Source organism: Typha angustifolia, chromosome 2 (assembly GCF_048772165.1).
Source record: "Typha angustifolia cultivar Huaian chromosome 2, ASM4877216v1, whole genome shotgun sequence".
NCBI classification, from domain to species: Eukaryota; Viridiplantae; Streptophyta; class Magnoliopsida; order Poales; family Typhaceae; genus Typha; species Typha angustifolia.
In genome coordinates, this window is record NC_133240.1 from 562,042 (window position 1) to 579,616 (window position 17,575).

At 33.8% G+C, this 17,575-nt stretch overlaps 1 protein-coding gene across 2 annotated transcripts in view; it reads right to left on the reverse strand.

Annotated features, from left to right (window-relative positions):
* LOC140777015 (callose synthase 10) overlaps positions 1–17,575 on the reverse strand; it is a 45,630-nt gene that overhangs the window by 13,078 nt on the left and 14,977 nt on the right. Inside the window, exons 8-34 of one of the 2 annotated variants that reach the window (XM_073120927.1) lie at positions 15,994–16,091; positions 15,801–15,918; positions 15,004–15,132; positions 14,652–14,728; positions 14,496–14,574; positions 12,603–12,695; positions 12,409–12,511; positions 12,140–12,263; positions 11,857–12,046; positions 11,703–11,755; positions 9,607–9,667; positions 9,360–9,441; positions 9,004–9,053; positions 8,805–8,891; positions 8,580–8,665; positions 8,470–8,497; positions 5,948–6,042; positions 5,755–5,836; positions 5,492–5,652; positions 5,246–5,366; positions 4,453–4,550; positions 4,262–4,352; positions 4,022–4,182; positions 3,823–3,932; positions 2,074–2,205; positions 1,611–1,857; positions 1,155–1,272 (exon numbers count right to left, since the gene is read on the reverse strand). In XM_073120927.1, coding sequence (XP_072977028.1) covers positions 1,155–1,272; positions 1,611–1,857; positions 2,074–2,205; positions 3,823–3,932; positions 4,022–4,182; positions 4,262–4,352; positions 4,453–4,550; positions 5,246–5,366; positions 5,492–5,652; positions 5,755–5,836; positions 5,948–6,042; positions 8,470–8,497; positions 8,580–8,665; positions 8,805–8,891; positions 9,004–9,053; positions 9,360–9,441; positions 9,607–9,667; positions 11,703–11,755; positions 11,857–12,046; positions 12,140–12,263; positions 12,409–12,511; positions 12,603–12,695; positions 14,496–14,574; positions 14,652–14,728; positions 15,004–15,132; positions 15,801–15,918; positions 15,994–16,091 — 2,874 coding nt within the window. Of the gene's footprint in view, positions 1–1,154; positions 1,273–1,610; positions 1,858–2,073; positions 2,206–3,822; positions 3,933–4,021; positions 4,183–4,261; positions 4,353–4,452; positions 4,551–5,245; positions 5,367–5,491; positions 5,653–5,754; positions 5,837–5,947; positions 6,046–8,469; positions 8,498–8,579; positions 8,666–8,804; positions 8,892–9,003; positions 9,054–9,359; positions 9,442–9,606; positions 9,668–11,702; positions 11,756–11,856; positions 12,047–12,139; positions 12,264–12,408; positions 12,512–12,602; positions 12,696–14,495; positions 14,575–14,651; positions 14,729–15,003; positions 15,133–15,800; positions 15,919–15,993; positions 16,092–17,575 lie in introns of both variants that reach the window. The other variant, XM_073120920.1, reaches the window with a different exon arrangement.

The window sequence follows — 17,575 nt, forward strand, 5'->3', positions numbered from 1 at the left end:
CTTGAAAAACTGACCGATGTCCTTTCAAGAGAAAAGAAGCTTTGAACATGGTGTTGCCGTTTAAGAAGTAAGAAAATATCAAAATTAACTTCAAGAAAATACCGAAGTTAATTTCAACACTAATGTATACCATACTTGACTATATCACGCACATACATTTAGAAATAATACTCTAGAAAGATTAACCATTATAGCTTATATCTAAAGAGGAGCATAGTTATTTAAACTGGTATTCACTTCTTAAATTTAACCTCAACACTATTTCCAAGAGTTGGTCAGGGGAAACTTAAAAATCTAGATTCTAGGTTCAGCAGGGTAGGAGTTAGCACTTAGTCCATTTCATAAAACAGCAAGAAATAGGAAATCTAAGCATCTTACCTATTTTAGATGACTTCCCGATATATTCTCATTGCCTTATGGTTATTTCCTGGAAGATATAACTATGTGACTGTATGACCTATATCATAGCCTTTGATTTTATGTGCGAGGATCTATATACTTAACAAGCAGTCCTTGATGCTGTGAGTGACTAACCTGAAGTTCAGTGTCAAGTGTCCCAGGAAAAGTTTGCTAAGACTAGTATATTACATAGTTAAGCAACTGCTTCTGCTATCTGATGTTTGGACCTCCATTATGAATATTTAGTAGAACAGGAAAGAGACAAATTAAAAGTACCCAGAAATGATGGACAAAAAGAATAAAAAAATTTAATGTCCTGACAGTAATGCTAAACAAAAAACAATCATTTTAAGTAACTTTATCCTTCAAAAATTAGAAATATTTAGAGCTAAACCTCGTTCAACATGGGGGAAGGGCAAGCCAGTTCAAACCAGAAAACCACTTTGCAATGGCAAATTAAAATACTTGACATAGATAACATACAGATTGTAAGAATAAAAAAAGACAAATTAGGATTCTATGAAACCCCCAGAGTGAATAACGAAAAGAACACCTCTTCACAATTAACTTGTTAAGGCCTACATGTTTCTCACAACCTTCTTCCGTATGTAGGATAATCAATATACTTAACAAGGATACCCAAGAAAGGTCATCATGGTATTTAAATAACAAGAAAGAACAAAAGCAACTGGCAAACACAACGATTGTTCCTACATTTCTGGGTGGAAATATTTAACAATGAAAAGTGAACCTACCTGATCCTTTCCATGAACATCAGCTTTCACAAGCTTTGAGTAGAATTCTTTTGAGACTTTCCCATCACTTGATACATTTTCCTCCACATGTATGAAAGCAACACGAAGTGCCTCATTTCTACAACTCCAGTAGGGGCAAAAGAAAAGGATCATCATGTAGCAACAGCAATGATAAAAGGAAGTGATGATATATTGATATATATGCAAGAGGTGCCAATAATTTCCAAACATAGGAAGCTTAAACTAATTAATCATGTTCAACGATAAGAATTCAATACTTAGGAGTTAGGAGGGATTGGACTGTTTGCAGCTTGGGAAAATATCTAACCTAATATGATTAAATATTGTGAATAACTCATCTAAGTATGATAATTTATAATTTAACTATATGAAACCTAAAGGCACACTCCAAAGAAATTATTAAATCAAAGAATAAAAAAAATGAAGTAAATTAACCTTTGCATCAGAAGAGCAATGTCAGCAGCCTCTGGAGCTTTCTTCTGTTTCTGTTGCCCATATATTTGGCATGATACTACATAAGTAAATTTAAGATCTGCCTGGGCACGTGCCTCGGAAGAAAACTCATATCCTTGCGTATTTATATAGTCAACCCCAGAATATCCAGCTTCCACACCCCCAACGTATCTCTTTTCCAAATAGCTTTGCAATATAAGAGCTCTTCTATAGTACATCATACCACGTACTGCTTGAATGTATAGAATTGTTAATAGCAGGACATAAGAAGAAACAAACTACATCTGAAAGAGTTTACTCATGAAACCAAACGCGCAACCAATTCCTAGTTTCAGCTAGAGAAGATTCAGTGTATGATAAAAGACAAACATGTGCAAAGTTCAAATTTAGGTGCATTGAATGAATGCAGTCCGTAGGATTCAGCAAGCTGACAACACAAACTGACCTGTCCTTGCTAAGGTCTGACCACGATAGGATACCCAAAACCGTAGATCTAAGGTGTCTGTTGAACTATCCTGGAGATCATCTTCTGAATACTCACTACGACCAATTCGCTCCAAGAAGTTCTCCCACTCATCTATAACAAAGAAATAACCAGTTACAAAAGCTTCTGAGATCAATTCTTTTATTGAAATAACTGAATAATGCAACAGTATTTGGTTGAATAATATAACAACAACATAGATATCTCTCTCAATTAATTGAGGTTAGCTACATTGATTCTTCTCCTGATTTTTCTCTACCGAACATGAATAATTTGAGGGGCAATACTCTCGGCGATGAAACTAGCATTTCGTAGTTGGCTTCAAAGGTAAATAAGCTGATATTAAGCTTGCAGAAGAAATGGATAAAAGCCTAAAAAGATTTCCAGGAACAGACAAATCACTATAAAACACCTGAAGATACTCTTGTTTACCTGAAACGGAAGATAGCATTACCTCAACAGAGGCCTAAATGTATCATTATGAGTTCATACCGATGCCAACTTTAGGTGCATCCAGTGTCTCATTTTAAATTTTTTAAAGAAAATCATAAATTGGTTGGACTCATTGAAGTAAAGGAGAAGAAATTTACAAAGCTCAATGGGTCCACTGAGTCCAATATACACCACCATTTTACTTTATAATTGATGGATAAAGAAATTTCATTGCATGGAATAAAGTTGTTTTCCCCAATAGTTCTTTACTAGGGATCAATCAATATCAAAAATTTAATAGAATGTTAGGAAATGAAATATCAAAGAGCATAATCTAAGACTACAAATTGTCCAGATCTACTTTCAATTGTAATTAATTACTTATTTAAACGCATTTTAGATTCTTTCATTTTTTTGTGCAAACACTTTTTCTGCTTCAACCCAAAACTGAGAATTCTCATGCTCGTCGGGTCATCTGGCAACCAGCACAGCAGGACTCACAATCTCACAAAAACGGCAAGTCTAGCAGCACCTCCTAGAGGTGATTTAATAAGTGGGTTGAATGGTTGATTATGCGACCAAGGAAAGAAATAGCTAAAAAGAAAATAAAAATATGGGAAAATAAATCACCACATAAATCTTACAAAACTTCGTGAAAAGAACTTAAACTTAGAAGTACACAAAGCACATCTTGGACATCACAGTTATATCTAATCAAATCACTTAATAGAAATCCATTAATGAAATTGATAACAGGAATATGCTTAAAGACATCCCCAAAAATAAATTCTTATCTTTCTCCTTCAACTTAAGGTTTGCTGAAAACAAATTGATCATCATAGAAGTTTTTAATTCGTCTCATGAATCAGAATATCCATATCGAATCTCTACCTTTGATGGTTTATATAACAACATTTGCATAGTTTATCACTATGAAAAAAAAAACTTTTTGGGTGCAATGAAACAATTATAAGAATTCTATAATTAGTTCAAAAAAAATGAAAACAGGCAGATCTTACAAAACTTCACAAATTTTGTAAAAAAATTTAATTTGTAAAACTCAAACAAAAAATAAATATTTGTATTCGTAGTCACTTATTAACATTACATATATTAGAATCATTCCACTCCAGATGTCAAGTCTACACATGCAAAACATAAGAATTTATTTTTAATAACAGGTTTATAAATGCATAATGCATAACTCAAACTATGCAGATACAAAAGGGATCCATTCTAAATAAGGATGGCTAGTAGTTTTGGCAACTGAAAAATTACCAGGAAAGATTTTCTGAAGATAGAATAGGATGGAAATTCCATCCTCATTTTCCATCCGTAGCTCTGATGAACTATAGAGCACCGTCTCACTGTAGTATGGAGTAAAAACACTATTCCACCACAGGTAAAGTTTTTCAGTAATACTGTTGGAAAATGTTCTTGGAACTTCTGAGAAATTAAGAAGATACTATAGCACTACCTAAAAGGCACCATCTCAGAAGCAGGCTTTGCTGCAGGCAAGTCCATGAATAACGAATTTGTAAAAAATTGCAATCTCCTTCTAGCTTCCAAATTTTTTGGAATATTGGCAGCAGAATCTTTGACGGTCAAAAGCAAATGTAAACGTTTAACTTGCTCCTTCTGCAAATACAATAACAAAACATCAATATGACATTCCAAATAAAGGTAATCTACAAGAAGTGGTTAAAAAAGCACTTACAATTTCAGGATCCCTGGGCCAAGAAACTTTCGAAAAAAGGCGTCCTTCTTTCCTTGCTTTTGCTAATATATTCCAAGTATCAAACTGCTCCCTGCAGTACAAAAGAGTTATATTTAGGTCCTAGAGGAGGAGAGGCTACCATACAATGCACATGTTCACACTGAAATCGTTCATCAACTGTTCCTTGATACCTCAATTGTGATGTCAATAAATCATGTGTGACAACATCATATACATCATATATAGCTTTTGAAACACCTTTTGCAAGTTCAGGAGTCTCATTTCTTATCTGCACGAAAATAGATGTAACAGTAATGAAACTCCATCATTAAAGACAATATAAACCAACTGAAAATTTTAAATGAAGAGTAATTGTCCAAACATGCAGGACTGGGTCACTAAGTGAAAGAAGAAAAAGAGAATTGACAACTATGAAAACCTGAAAAGCACTCCAGATCTCACGTATGTGCAAGACTCACATCAGAACCACAAGTTGAACTATTAGGAAACTGCCCAAATTGGCAGCAAAGTGTAAAACATATATGAATTTGTGTGATTGAAAAGAATCAACTTTATCAAACTTATAATGATGTATTCCTCTTTATGACCAGCCATATTCAATTCCCATGGACCAGCAAAATTTAATTAGTCTTGTAAGCCTTATCTTAAATTCCACTGCAGTAATATTAAGTTAATATCTTGTGATGGAAAAAGCATCCAAAGGCATAATAAAATTACTTATTAAGCTACCAAAATCATAAAATGATAATTAGTATGGATTTGCAGAAGACAAGAAATTTTTTGAAGAAATATAACATCATATTATATCACAACATTCAGCATTAGAGCAGAACATTGTTCCAATCTAGCAGAATACAGAAACTATTAAATCTGCAATTTAAATTATTAATATTCCAGACTATATCTAAGCAGAATCCAAATAAATACTATGCACATCACATGTACAAAAAAGTGCAGACTTACTAGTAGTCCAGTCAAGGCAGTAAACCTTGATAATACGAGCTGCAATTTTTTAAGACTAATAGTCACCACAAGTGAACCCTCAAACATACTACTTTTCAGCTCGCGGAAAAGCCTTTCAACCCTGTTCCAATGTGTGCAGAAGTATATAAAATCGTTCTAATGAGAAATGAACTAATGCAAAACAGAGGAAATGAGAAAAAAAAAATCACAGATTTCATTTTTCTATCTATTAATATGGAACCATACCAAAGCCTCCCTTCATCCTCAACTATGGAGTACAAAATCTTTTCTGCACTATAGTAGCACTCCTTAACAGCATATGCCATGTATTCATCTCTTGATATTCTATTCCACAAATCAAATTGGGTATCTTTGCAGTCCAACGCTAAGTCAATTGCCAACAAGATCTACAGCAATCAAACAACAATTAGAATCAATATCACATTACTTTACCCAATAGACTTTCCATTTTTTTTCAGCATAATAGTCCATGACTTTAAATAGCACACCTTACTAGTTAGAAGGAACAAAGGCCATTGGACAAGTCTCAAGCTTCCGCAATTACTTGGAATGGTAAGCAAATCCATTTCCCTACAAATGAGATTTTAGATTGATGACTAGCTCTCATACAACTATCTACTAAAATAACAAGCATAACTTAAGACAGAAGTATTCTGCACTACATTATACAGATATGGATACCTGTTACTGACATAATCTTCTTCACGCAAGCTCTTAATAATTTCATTCCAAAATGGAGAAAATGTTGCCGCATAAACCTTGTTCATATCTTGAGGCTCCTAATAAAAAAATCATTGAATTTCAATATTTACACTACTAGATTCAAATAATGCAGTTAAGAGAAAGCACTGCACAAAGAAGCTGGGAGAAAGATTGAAAAAAATTAGCAACTCTTTCAAGATTATCAACTTAACTACTAAACACTCCAAGAAATCATTCTTCAAGGATAACAAGGTTGACACAAACTTATTATAAAGGGACAAAATCCCATAACAGTATGTATTAATGATTCAACAACATGATTTAATGATAATGCTTTGTTGACTAGTAGCTGAAAAAAAACTGTTTTCACCTCATCAGATCTTTTCACTTGTTCATTTAATGGGCTTTTACCATGTTGAACATTGACCATTTCTGACTACAAAATTAAAATGGATTAAAACATGATTAGGGTTCTAATGTCAAATAGACCATACTCATAAATCACCAATATCTTCCCTCAAATGGAAATAAAAAAAATAAAAAAAGGATCACCAATGTCACTTTAGTTCAAGCCAACAATGGCCATGCCAGTGGCACGTGCCATGCTGTGCTATTATTAGCACGGAACATGCTTTAGGATATTTAGAAATGTTTTTAAATCTTCGGCATGTCAATATTTAATTTTTAGTTAAAATATGTATTAAAACTTATATTATAGTATTTTATCTTTAGATTATTTTTGTAAATAACATATTTTATTACTGTCGATGATCTTCAAAACTCATTCACTAATAGTATTATTTGTTATAACGTCTCACATAATCTTCATACTAACGATGACCATGCTAATGGCACGTGTCGTGCCGTGCTATATGTCAATCTTAAGTTTTTGATTTAAATATATGTATTAAAAATTTAAAAACCTACATTATAATATTTTATCTTTAGATTATTTTTGTAAATGACATTTTATTAAAGATAAAACAACAATTAAATATAAATATTATTCAACACATTCTATGATTGAAAACATTCATTAAAACTAATATTAATAATTGAACACTCCATAGTATAATTGAACATATAATATTAATCGAAAATAGTTTAATAATTAAAATTAATATCTAATTAAACGTAAAATGAGAAGAATCAAATATTTTATTTGTTGGCACAATAATAACACAAGAATGTTGTATTAAATACTGTCGATATTTTTCAAAACTCATTCACCAATGGTATTGCTCGTTGTAACATCTCACATAGTTTTCAAACAAATAGAAATTTTATAATTCTGCTATGATATGCTATGAATATTGTACATGCATGAGAATAAACAGCATCGGCACCAGCATAGGCACACCATAAGCATATGCAGATTGTAGATATAGAGTATAATAATGATATTCTGGCTCTGATGGGTGTGCTTGATATGATAGTAATTATGATGAACTTATATCATCCTATAGGTACACCTCTCCTAATGTTCTGCTACTTACAGACTCAAATCCTCTGTAAAAAGAATACCTCTCTGTAAAGGTTGTGTAATAGGGACGCATATCTCATCTCCATTATCACCGCCACTAAACTGAGTCTCGTTATTATTACCATCACCATCATCATTATCATCAATTTTATCTAAATCTTCTAAATGATCAATTGATCAGTTGATTTAATAATAATTGATGAAAATAGAAAAAATTTAAAAAAAAATTTGGCTCAACATGGCAAAGAACCGGAAAGAAAAAGAAAGAAAAAAAAGAATAATACCAGCAGAAGCAACAAGGAAGAGGGAAGTGGAGAAAGAAAGGCATCAGCAACAGCAAGAAGTAAAAGCAGTCGTAGACAAACGAGAGCAGAAAGTAGAGAATTGGTAGTCTTAATTTCACAGATGACATCCCACACCTCCGATCAACAGCAAATGTTGTTGATTTCATTTATTTAACCCACCATTTAGGTTATATCTAATTTTTGGCAGTACCACGAAGCTACAAAAATTATCTTTCCATATATAATGCAAAGTCCGCTTTACAGATTTCTACAACAAATCTCGATGAACTTCAGGGATGCATTAGATCTCTTATCAACAATTGGATCCAAGCTCAGATCAAGGATTCCTTAGATTGAAACAGCATCAAAATAAGGTCTGGGTATTCTCATTACTAGCAAGAGAAGAAATTGGAGATCGTCATAAAGATATAACAAAAATTGCAACACTGCATTACAAACTGATCACCAAAAACAAACTATTATACTATATAACTTTTAACAATGACTAAACTATTCACTTAGCACCGTATATCTAAAATAAGATATCAGGGATCTATATAGGAACCATTGTCAACAGAAAACATGAGATGAAGTGTGGGTCTATTGCTGAGAAGGTAATTATATGAACCTCAACAAGAATAAAAAGACCATAAGTCCATAACAGCTTCCTAGTAGAAGAGAATAAGAAAAGTAGAAAGTATTCACAGTATGTCAAAGAACAAGTTTATATTTACCTGAGTAACCTGCCTATTTGGAGGCATCCTAAAAAAGAGCAGAAATAGTCAATAAACGAAAATAGTGAGATAGTTACAAGAAATAGGAATAAGCAGAGTGGAGTAGAGACCCCTTTGCTTGGGGGGAGACGAGATTCTTCGTGAAAGCCTCTGGAAAGCTCTCAAAACGTTTATGAAGCATTTCAATAGACCGTATCTGGCACAAATATTATCAAATCAAAACAAGCAAGTTTAATAACAATTCTTCTAAATAAAATAAGAAGTCAAAATGCACGTTTTGTAATCCATTTCAGAGAAAACAAAAACAGAAAAACATTGAGAGATGAGAACATTACCTCCCCTAAGCGACCTCGTGCGCCCATCAGCCCACCAATCAGAGCAGACAAGAGAGTGTACCATATATGAATGTCCATCAGGTAAATCTACCAAAAAGAGACACACATCAAGTAATATTAACAAAACAAAAGGTGAACTCTCAAAGCATGCAAGGAAGTTCCTAACGTGTTACATAGAGCCAAGCAAAACAGAACTCACAGCAAAGACAGGTGCCCATAGACTAAGAATAGTCAAAGCATTTCTGTTGCCTAAACAAGAAAACAAGAAACTGATTAAATTTGGACAATGAACTGCTCTGTCGAACAGCATCAAATAGAGATTACTAGCAGTTAAGCATCCCACTATACTAACACAATTCTAAATATCATGTTTGGAACAAGATCAGATAAGCATCCCAAGCACAAAACATATGTTAACCTCTCCTCTGTAATAGTACTTTTCTCATAAGAAGTCAGGCTGAAACATTGGTGCAACAAAAGTCTCATGAAAAAGATTGACATACAAATACAAACGCTACAAGTAGGATGAATTTAGCAAGATACTTATGTACTAACCCTTTGATACCAGATCATGCCAGGAGTATTTCAAATCATGAAGTTGCACGATTATATTGGTTGGTTGGACCAATGGCTTAATCTGCCAACATGAAAATGGTTAGCAAATGTCCAAAAGCTGACATTAGGATTAATTAGTTACCAGTGTAGAGTAAAAATAAAGACCGTAGAAATTAAATCAATAATATATTATAAGAAAACTACATAGTATCAACATAAAAGTTGTGTGAAAGAAAATCCCACTTACCTGCAGATAGTAAGCAAAAGTAAATTTGCAAGCAAATATCACCAACCAAAATAGCACATATCTGCATTGCAAATGTTGTGAAAAGGTGTGATAAAAGAAAAGCAAGAAAATATATCACATGCCTACAAAAGAGTGAGAATGACAATATTCCATCAATATCATGAATAACCATTGGAGTTTTACACCAGCGAATAGGATTTCAATATGTTAAACAAATGAAAGAGTAGATAAAATTAATTACAGTTAGAAGTAAGAACCATGGTTCAAAGTTTCATTTCAGTTTCGGTTTCAATTTCGGCTTGGTACAAAACATTTTGGTCAGTTTCAGTTCTAGTTTTGTTGTATCGGTTTCAGACATCTTTTGATAAATAGCCTCACTTATCTTATTTTTCAATGCATCACACAAGATCTAACAACATTTAAGCAATGAGGTTGATATCGAGTTAAGTACAAGTTGTAATTAGGTTTGTTTTCAATTCAATGCTAGTTTCAAGGGACAGTTTCAAATCAGGGGGACTAAAACGCAGAAGGTCTCAGTGAAATGGCTTGATTTTGGGTGAAACTTCAAACGACGGTAAGAACCATTGCTTACATTGGAAATTATCATCTATTCCTCCATCTGGAATCCTTTTGGGTAAAGGAACAATCGCTCTAGGATTCATTGGCATATATAGTATCAAATTGGTAAATAACTGCAGGCTTATGACTTCATGGGAAATCCCTTGCTTGCCTAATTTTTCTTTGGCAAACAACTTGATAAAAATTTCTATAGATCAATGTAAGATTGATATAGTCATAAAGTTTCTCTTCCGTGCACCCTTCTCAAACTTCGAGGTGCTCTTTGTGCTCATATTGCTGGGAGAAGACTATATGAATGACAGGATGTGCCACATCCCAGGCACAAATTGATCTGTTTATTGCAAACTTTCAGTATTCCTCACTAAGTTCAATCAGAGAACCTCACCCAGAGTTTATCCATTTGAAAAAGCATATCTCTCTTTGAGATTCAAAGAAGATAGTGACAACTGACAACCGGCAAGGATCAAGCAGTGGGAGAAACGATATTGTAGAAGAAGAGTACTGATATTGATGGAGGTTCATAAATGAGGGGCAAGATCTAGTATCAAATGAATCAAAGGGAATTGAAGTAACAGTATTCCAAGGAATCAACTTAGTACAGCTTTGTCATAAGTTTCTAATAGGACAAAACTGGATTTAGGTTAAACTACGATAACAACAATATCCAAACTTTGGGCTGTCTATTTAGACCCTTTCCTCCATTAGCACTATTAAGTTCAAGTTCTATGCCAAACCAAGTGCCATCATATCATTTCCTCCTTCCCTTCCTTCTTCACTGTCCGCTTGACAGGGACGTGTGTCTACCCTATTCATTTGATTAGTAGTTAGACTTGACAAGATTAAATTTGGTCTGATCTTGCTTGATACAACCAATTAATCTAGCACTTTCAATGTTAGCCAAGTTGCAGGGAGCTTTTGTCCAAAGTTTGCATACCAAAAAGATGTACCCAAGTAGGTGAGCTGCAAATTTATTTACCTCAGTAGATACGCTCTGGGCCACATGAGCTTTCATGGGACAACATGGGCATGCCAAGAAGAACCTTCCCATGACAACAATTTCATTCAATAGAAATTGCTAACCCAATAAACAATACCAGGTAGTTGCTATATGTAGGATTAGAGTGCAGCCGTTAAACAACCAATTGTTTCAGAGGTTATTTTGGCATGATTTCCCTGGTTACAACTTACAAGTACGAAACCTCGCTGACGGAGTTCACAACTAACATCAAGTATATTCTCTAACTCCGAGGGGTGCTTAAATTCAGCCCATCTACCATTTGAGTATATTCCAAATCACCCATTTGAGTATATTTTGGTGTACAAACTTTGGTCAAAAGCATGTTGTGGCAGAAAGCAGAACGTGAAATATCATGTCATAGATACTGAACGGGAAAGCACATTGATATTCACTTACAACATCTGGTAGAAATCATTGAGGATAGCCAAAAGAAATCAAGTATGAAATAAAAAATGTCAATACACTTCAGGTAACACTCTTTCAAGAGAAAAATAGATACCTGGCATAGTCACTGGTCTTCTCAAAAAGACCACGTCCGACATAATATCGCTCCTAAATTCATTAAAGTAATTATAAGGAATATTTAAAGGAATTAATCGCACATTCATATGTCAAATTGGCTGTTTAATGATGTTAAAGGGAAGTGCAATTACTTGGTAAATCCACTTGAAAAACTGAAAGAAAGGCCATCGATCAGATATGTCTGACAGAGTATGGCAAGCTGGAATTTTCACTAATAATGCAAATGTCATCCGTATAGCAGCATAAACACCAAGAACAAGAACATATAGTCGAAAATAAGTTGAATCTGAATTCCGGTTATTTCTCTCATCCAAGACCTTCCTGGCTCATATTCAGCAAATATGTTCATGAAAGCAAGAATTGGACAAAATACCAAAACAAATGCAGAATACATGTAGCTGACATAACACTCACCAGTAAAGATAAGTCATAAATGTTGAAACTGCACCCAACCAGAAAAACCTGATAATCAGCCTTGAAATTGCAAAAGCTCTAGCTGTTCTATAAGCACCAAACATAAGTAGAACATCCAAACAGCCTACAAGAAAAAAACAATAGTTCACCTGAAATAAATTAGTACTTAAATTTTTAAAAAAAATTGCATTAAAAAGTAAATTAGTCAAGAAATTAAAAATGTATGTCAAGTAACAACTGAAAAACATTAGAAAAATAGATTAACATACTCTCTATGAAGTTCAAGATAAAAAATGCCGGTCCAGTGCTAAGTACTACTTTAAAGGTATCCAAGTTAATCTTTCCCTTGTGAAAAGCTATGATAGTTAAACCCTGCACAACATAATCAAAGCAAATGATAATTCCATTTTCAACTTGATCACAAATATTGACTCAGAAGGAAGTAGTGACTAAGCAAACTTACTTGGAACATTAGAAATAGAAAAATCCACAAACGGTGAAAACTGCGATACAGATGTAAAAATGTGCGGTGCTCAACAAAGCTACTTTTTCCTGTCTGCAAATGACAATAGATACATGTCAAGATGCTGCTTCGGAACCAAAAAAAAATTAAACAGAAGTCTTCTTCCCTTCCACCCACCATGCTTCCCCTTTGGGAGAAAAGCACATAACTCCAATAGTAGGCACATCCAAGAAGCACAAAAAAAATTATATAAGATAAGGTATGTAGATTATAAGGCATAAACCTTATAATGAATTGGCACAATTAGCCAATATTCTTTAAAAAAGTAAATATTAGTGTCACACTGCTTCATAAAGGGAAGATAGCTATATGAAAAGGAGGGGCAAACAAAGTATCAGTGCTACATAGGCCCACATACATAGAGTATATATTATATATCCTATATAATTCATTTTTAAATATTAGAAATGCTGGATCGCCTAGGCATTATGCTGTGGAGACAATGCCCATATGTTGTAGGCACCTTTCAAAACACTAAATGAATGTGTCCTACCTTCTACTAAGGTATGCTATAATATACCAAAGGAAAATCTAATTTTTAGATCCTAACAAGCAATGTTCGACCTTCAAGGGATGCCAACAACTTCATATTTAATTGAAGAATTTTAATATTATGGTATGTGTAGGAAAATATACAAACATTCTAAGATAGTTGAACTTATAGCCATAAGATCTGGGGATAATGTAATAACTCAAAAAAAAAGGTCATCTGCTTTGCACATGCCTTGCATTCTTCTTCCTTTTCTTCTTTGTTTTTTCTTCTACCTTTCTATTCCTTTTTTTGCATGTGTCCAAAAACCCTTGACTTATCCTATAAAAGCCTTACCATCTTCTCCTCCCCACGCCGCAACGATTTCCATTTACCTCATAAGCAACCTTATCAAGCTCTCTTTTCCCACTACTCTATCTTGAGCAACCTCCTCATGCCAAACCCACAACAGCCCCATCACCGGCATCACAACTGCCATTACCCCCTCAGCCACCAGTGACCCCAACCCTTTCCACACTTCATTGTCATCGCGCCTAACTCCAAGCAACACCAGCAACCCCAACCCTTTCCACACCACAAAAACATCTCTCGATATCTTAAATTTTTAATTAAAAGTATGATAATGCATGTCTATGACATATAGGGGTGTGCCAATGGCACGTCGGAGCGTGTCAACAGTGGTACTACACGGCATGTGCCACTGCCACTGAAATCATTGCATGAAATAACAAGAATGAAGCATATGATTAATATTGGCATACTACCTATGTTCATGAAGTTAAAAGGCATTATAATAGAAAGTTTAGAACATGAAAAGTTAAAACTATATTTTCATAAGCATAGAAAAGATATGATAAAATCATAAAGAAGGAAATATATTGTTTACATAGAATGGTGCCTTGAGGACAACATGGCAAACAACTACAACTGCTAACATGGAATACTTTATGAAAGGTATACCCATGGGCATGAAAAAGCTGACATGTTGTCAAATAATACCACAGTACAAAAGGAATCCCAAAAGAGAATTGTACTTAGCATATGACAAGAATGAGAAGGAAAAAGTGATTGTCTAATTATGACAAATAAAGTCTTTCATCTAGAGATACAAAAAGGAAAAGAATGATCATTCTAGGTAGCAAGTAATGCTACTGAAATACACCAAATTTTTTAACAGCAATAGGCCAAGAGCTAAATGAATTTAATTTAATGACTATGACATGGACCAAGAGAATAAATGCAAGAAGCAAAAGTGTTCAACCATGTCTAGTGTTTCAACAAACAAAGCTCATAACTATTTTGTTGTTCATATGAAATTTTGGCACCAAAGTTATCTGACATACCCTCTTCCATTTTTTTGGCTTCAGCAAAAACTTAGAATCCTTCCTAGGTGGCCAACGCAGCTCAAAGCAAGAAGGTGACCTGAAATTATAAAACTCATATAAGCAAGAAGAAAGAAGAAAAGCATTGGAAACAAAATAATATGACAAAAGTACAACCAGAAATATTCATTGAAATCATCATAGTTCCGCCATGAAGAGTGTGCAGCTTTCCCATTATTATTGCTAGCAGCTTCCTGGAAATTGCAGGAGGTATATAGATTAAGAAAAGCACACAACATAGAAAGAAAACCTTGAAGCAACAATTTCAATATCAAAATTTAAAAACTAGCATAAGTGTTAAGTTTTTTATTGTCAATATAATCGTTTAAAATAACTCTATATGAGTCAATACTTATTTATCCTTAAAAACATTTACAGTAAGCATAAAAGCATGCAACTTCAAACTAATAGACAATGCGGTCAGTTTAGCAATTAAACAATGTACACAAATTCAAAATCATGGACCTACCGCTGCCATAGTCTCATAGATTGGAGAAATTATTTCCCTCAGATATGAAACAGAACCATCACTAGAGGTACAACTTTTCGCTACAGTCGCTTCAGATGAATCTAGGATAGCATCCAGTTCCTTTGCCATCTGCAATAACACATCTTCACAGAACTCAATGCATGGGAATAGATACAATAGTTAGATACTAGATAGGTATATAAATTGAAAAAGAATAATGTGCATCAAAATGCATTAGCACATTCTTATATGTAAAAAGCACAAGCAAAGAAAATGCAGAATTGGGTTTTTCTTCTGCTCGACTTGTAAAAAGAAAATGGACATTAAAATAAAGTCATATGATGAGTCAGAAAAAAACCAAGCAAGTCAACAAAAAGAAAAAGAACTGAAGCTGAAAGGCATGAAAACTTGGCATTAACAGTGTAATACTAGGAAAATAACAATCACAACGATATAAATCTTTTATTTGGAAATAGGAAAAGAACAAATAAGATATAGAAAAGACAGAAATAAGATCCAATGAACACAAAAAGAAGCCGGTAGAAACCTCAAAAGAGAATATCTTGTATATTGAAGTTTTCATATATTGCTGATTATCCAAAGTCATCATCTAGAATGGATTAGGTGTTCCACCGCAAAAAATGAAATAGCATGAATGAAGTGATTATATCATAGTGTGTCTGACATGTGCCATGTATACATGAACGAGATTATATGATTCATATTTTTCAGGTGCAAATGAATGCATGTGGTTTTCATAACTATTCAAAACTTGACAACTAGAACAAATCACTCACATTGTGAAATATGTAGCAAATGCATTCTGGAAGAAACCGAACATTTGCAGCCTCACCCCAAATAAGAAAATACAGAGAAATCAATACGAGTTTCCTGCTTTTGTTCAGTGCTTCTAGGCTGCAATTAATAAATTATATAAGTGACAGCCTAATCAAAAAGACAATTATCTCCACAAAATATATTAGTGACTACCTGTTCCATGCTATTCGAATGCCCAGGTATCTACACCACTTTATATAGTTGTCTAGTACTTTGCGGAAAACTTCAGTGATCGCCTTCTCATCAATTTTCTACAGTTGAGTCAAAGAATTAAAATATATCCATGTCTAGGCTATAATTTGTAGCCATTAAAGATCAGGATGTACACTTGCATGATTCACAATCAGATCCAAAGGGAATCAGAAAAATAATACATGCACAGTCACAGTTCCAAGTTTCAAAGCTAGTATGGACACAGCAAGTCTCAGTTTGAAATTGACACTTGAACAAATTCCATGCTACAACTTTTCAGATATCATCTATTCCTCAGTTCTTTTTCCTTTAAATGCATAATCTGGATTCAAATTGATTATCAATGAGAACAACAAGGAAGAACAAGAGCATGCTTTAAATTGTTGAGAAACATCTAGTGAGACACCAAATCTCTTGCATTTTGTTGGTATACAGACTGTATACTGCAAAACCACACGGAAAACAGACAACCAGATATAATCCAATTTTGGCATATGCAGCTATCCATAATGCCTTAATTAGTTCAATATAAGTTCAAGAGTTACTTGGACATGTGACATGCCTGTACATTTGTTGGAAAAAAAGACTGAAATATTGCAATACCACAAGGAAAAAAGGGCAACAAGATAAAATAAGTATCAGCAAAACATTCATAACAAAAACAACCCAAAATTGCAAGCAAATGTTCAAGAACATATTATCAAATGTAAGCTAAATGAATTCAGCAATACAGAGAATGAAAGCTGTAAATGATCATTAAGCCGTCTATTAAAATATAAGCAATATTAAATCCACTTCAGCTTAAACTTAACAAACCAACAAATCTAAAATTCACAATCAAAATATTTCCAAAGAGAACAATAGATCGACTACTAGACTTAGATCAATCAAGAGCAAGCTAAAGATAAATCTAGGCTTCAAGACCTCAAAGATGGTTGCAGGATTTAGGACCAAAACAGTAGCAAAAGTTAGATATCATCCGGTGCATTGTTTTAAAAAACTTCTGCCTTCGGCTCCTTAGATAAAGTATAACTAGGCTCCACTTAAGTCCCACCTAAGTGCCACCTTAGCATCTCCTATCATATTTTACTATGCAGATTAACTTTGCAATTAAAAAATTGTTGTGCATGTTGCTGAATTAGTGGATTCAAATAGCTCACTTTAGTTCTTAACAAGAATGCATTAGTATATTGTTTAGATTACAAATATTAATTTAACTTCTTCACTGACTATTATTTATTTTATGTATTTAAGTTTAGACCATCTTGAATTCTGGATGCACACCTAGGCACTACATGATCTCTTGTCCTTCTTTCTACCGCTTACAATCTTTTAAAACCTTGATCCAATGTGAAGGATAGTGTTTAACTTTACACCTTCCCTTCGTCTTCAACTTTGAGCACTAATGGTCCTTGTTTTATTGCAACAAAACATCAAATGGAGCATTGTGATAAGATAGATTGACAACAAACCCACAAGGTTTATGGGAGGTTTATAGAGAGGAGATAAAGGGAGGAGACACACAAGAACAGTGGGAAAGAGT